Source organism: Protobothrops mucrosquamatus, unplaced genomic scaffold (assembly GCF_001527695.2).
Source record: "Protobothrops mucrosquamatus isolate PMUCROS unplaced genomic scaffold, P.Mucros_1.0 scaffold1127, whole genome shotgun sequence".
Classification (NCBI taxonomy): Eukaryota; Metazoa; Chordata; class Lepidosauria; order Squamata; family Viperidae; genus Protobothrops; species Protobothrops mucrosquamatus.
In genome coordinates, this window is record NW_015387345.1 from 188,200 (window position 1) to 190,610 (window position 2,411).

The window sequence follows — 2,411 nt, forward strand, 5'->3', positions numbered from 1 at the left end:
AGTCTGGTTAAATGGAAAAGAAAGAAAAGAGAAAGCGCACGTTTCTAATATGTTTAATTTCACAATGCTTGTGGGTATACAATATTTTTTGTTGTTCCATTGTCTGTGCATCAATTCCAACGCAATGTCACACGAAATAATTAAATCAAAATGAAAATAAATCGAAATCTATGAAAATTCAATTTAACAATGCAATCGGGGCCAAGATTTCCGCTTATGTGAAGGACCATTCACAAGAAAGATATATTTCGGTTTGGAGAAGATGGATAGATTATATCCAGAATAAATATGGGACTAAAAAGTTCCATTTGGTTTTTGAGTAAATTTTAGAGTATTATTATTGTTAACATTTTATAATAGTTTATTTTTTCTGTTATTTTTAATTATTACTATGATATTATTATTTGTTCATTATTGTGTTTAATTTTAATTTACTTAAATGTATCTAAAAAGGGAGTTAAAGTGCTTTATAGATTTGGTAATTTAATAGTTGGTTAATGTTATTTAGATTATGATTATTATTTGTTAACCCTGTGAATAGCTCTGGGAAGTGGGGGGGAGGGGGGTGGGAGGGAGGGAAAATATTGTAATCTTTATAAAACTTTTAATAAACAAAAAACAATGCAATCGGAAACATTGAAATGGAATCGTAAAATTGGAAATTTGGAAATCGTAAATGGATCATAAATCGGAAACATTGAAATGGAATGATAAAATCGTAGCGTGTGTTGCTTTTACGTCCAACAGATGGCGCTGTTTTTCAAAAAAGCATGTTTTTACCTGTCACAGGTGTGACATCTATATAATATAGGTATATAAAAACACGCAGGTATTCGAATGCAATGTTGTGTCAAAATTTCAAAGCAATCGGTGAAGACCTTTTCGGAGATTTAAGATTTTGAACAAACGAACATTTACATTTTTATTTATATAATCAAATTTGTATAGCTGCCCATCTTATCGAAAGCAACTCTGGGCAACATACAACAATCGGATCCTTGTGAGGTCCTTTCTGTTAGGCAGTGCAAAATAAATAAAACAACTGGATACAAATCACAAATAGAAAACAACAGATACAGAAATCGACCTATGAAAAAGCAATTGTACAACCAGTTCGTATACTGAGCCATTGGTGGCGTAGTAGTTAGAATGCGGTATTGCAAGCTAAATCTAACGACCGCCAGCAGTTCGATTCTGACTGGCTCAAGGTTGACTCAGCTTTCCATCCATCCGAGGTGGGTTAAATGGGGACCCAGATTGTTGGGGAGCAATATGCTGACTCTGTAAACCGCTTAGAGAGGGCTGTAAAGCTCCATGAAGCGAAGTATAAGTCTAAGTCAGGGATAGTCAACCTTGGCTCTTTTATGACTCGTGGACTTCAACTCCCAGAATTCCTGAGCTGGCTCAGGAATTCTGGGAATTGAAGTCCACGAGTCATAAAAGAGCCAAGGTTGACTACCCCTGGTCTAAGTGCTATTGCTAATTTGGGCCACTCTCTCCCAGTCCATTCCTATTCTGGTTGTTAAGATTTCCTCAGCAACCAAACAGCATAGAAGGTCAGCATTCTAAGTCTTGTGGGATGAGGTTGTGAGGAGAAAGGGCTGGGTGTAGATAAGGAGACCCTATAAAAATATGAAGAACTGTGGTTGGCTATCTTAAAGGTTCCCCTCCTGGTTCGAAACACCATAGGATCCAGCACAAACCGAATCATCTCTTTTTTCCCCTCTTGTATTTCCAGATTTTGCGTGGGAGACAAATTTTTCCTAAAGAACAACATGATTCTCTGCCAGACGGACTATGAAGAGGGTTTAATGAAAGAAGGCTACGCGCCCCAAGTCCGCTGATTCAGACCCTCCAAACTGCTCTGATTACGGAAGCCCATCGTTCTTTTCTTTTTCTGTTCTTTCCTTTTTAACATGTATATAAGAAATGACACCAGAACCTACTAAATAGCATAGATATAGGGAGACAAAATGATCCTGTGGAATAAAAAGAGAACTGCACTTAATCTGTAGTAAAAAAAATTGCACCTGTTCACGGCTGGATGTCCATTAAAAATATTGTAAATATACTGCTGAAAGTTTAGTTTTGAGTTTGGCTTGCTGGTTTTGGGAGGGTTTTTTTTTTTCTCCTTTTGTGTCCTTTGGCATGAGATGCTTATTTTGGACTAATGTACATAATATATTGTAAGATTTGAAGCACAAATGTAATACAGTTTTATTGTGTTACTATTTGTGTTCCTGTTTGCTTCTTTGTATTGTTGCATTTAGTACAATCGGTGTCTAAACTTTATGATATATTTATGCTTTCTGTATCTACCAGCTATTTTGAAAAAGCTATATCTTTCTAGTAAAACCAACAAGCAAGGTGGGGGGGAAAGAAAAGAGATTTTAAGAACCAATCCCATTGTA

General features: G+C 36.0%; 1 protein-coding gene across 1 annotated transcript in view; it reads left to right on the forward strand.

Annotated features, from left to right (window-relative positions):
• LMO3 (LIM domain only 3) overlaps positions 1-1,921 on the forward strand; it is a 94,839-nt gene extending 92,918 nt beyond the window's left edge. Inside the window, exon 4 of the mRNA XM_015820421.1 lies at positions 1,739-1,921. Within this exon, the coding sequence (XP_015675907.1) occupies positions 1,739-1,844 (106 nt within the window). The 3' untranslated portion in view covers positions 1,845-1,921. The remainder of the gene's footprint in view (positions 1-1,738) is intronic.
• The last annotated feature ends 490 nt before the right edge of the window (positions 1,922-2,411 follow it).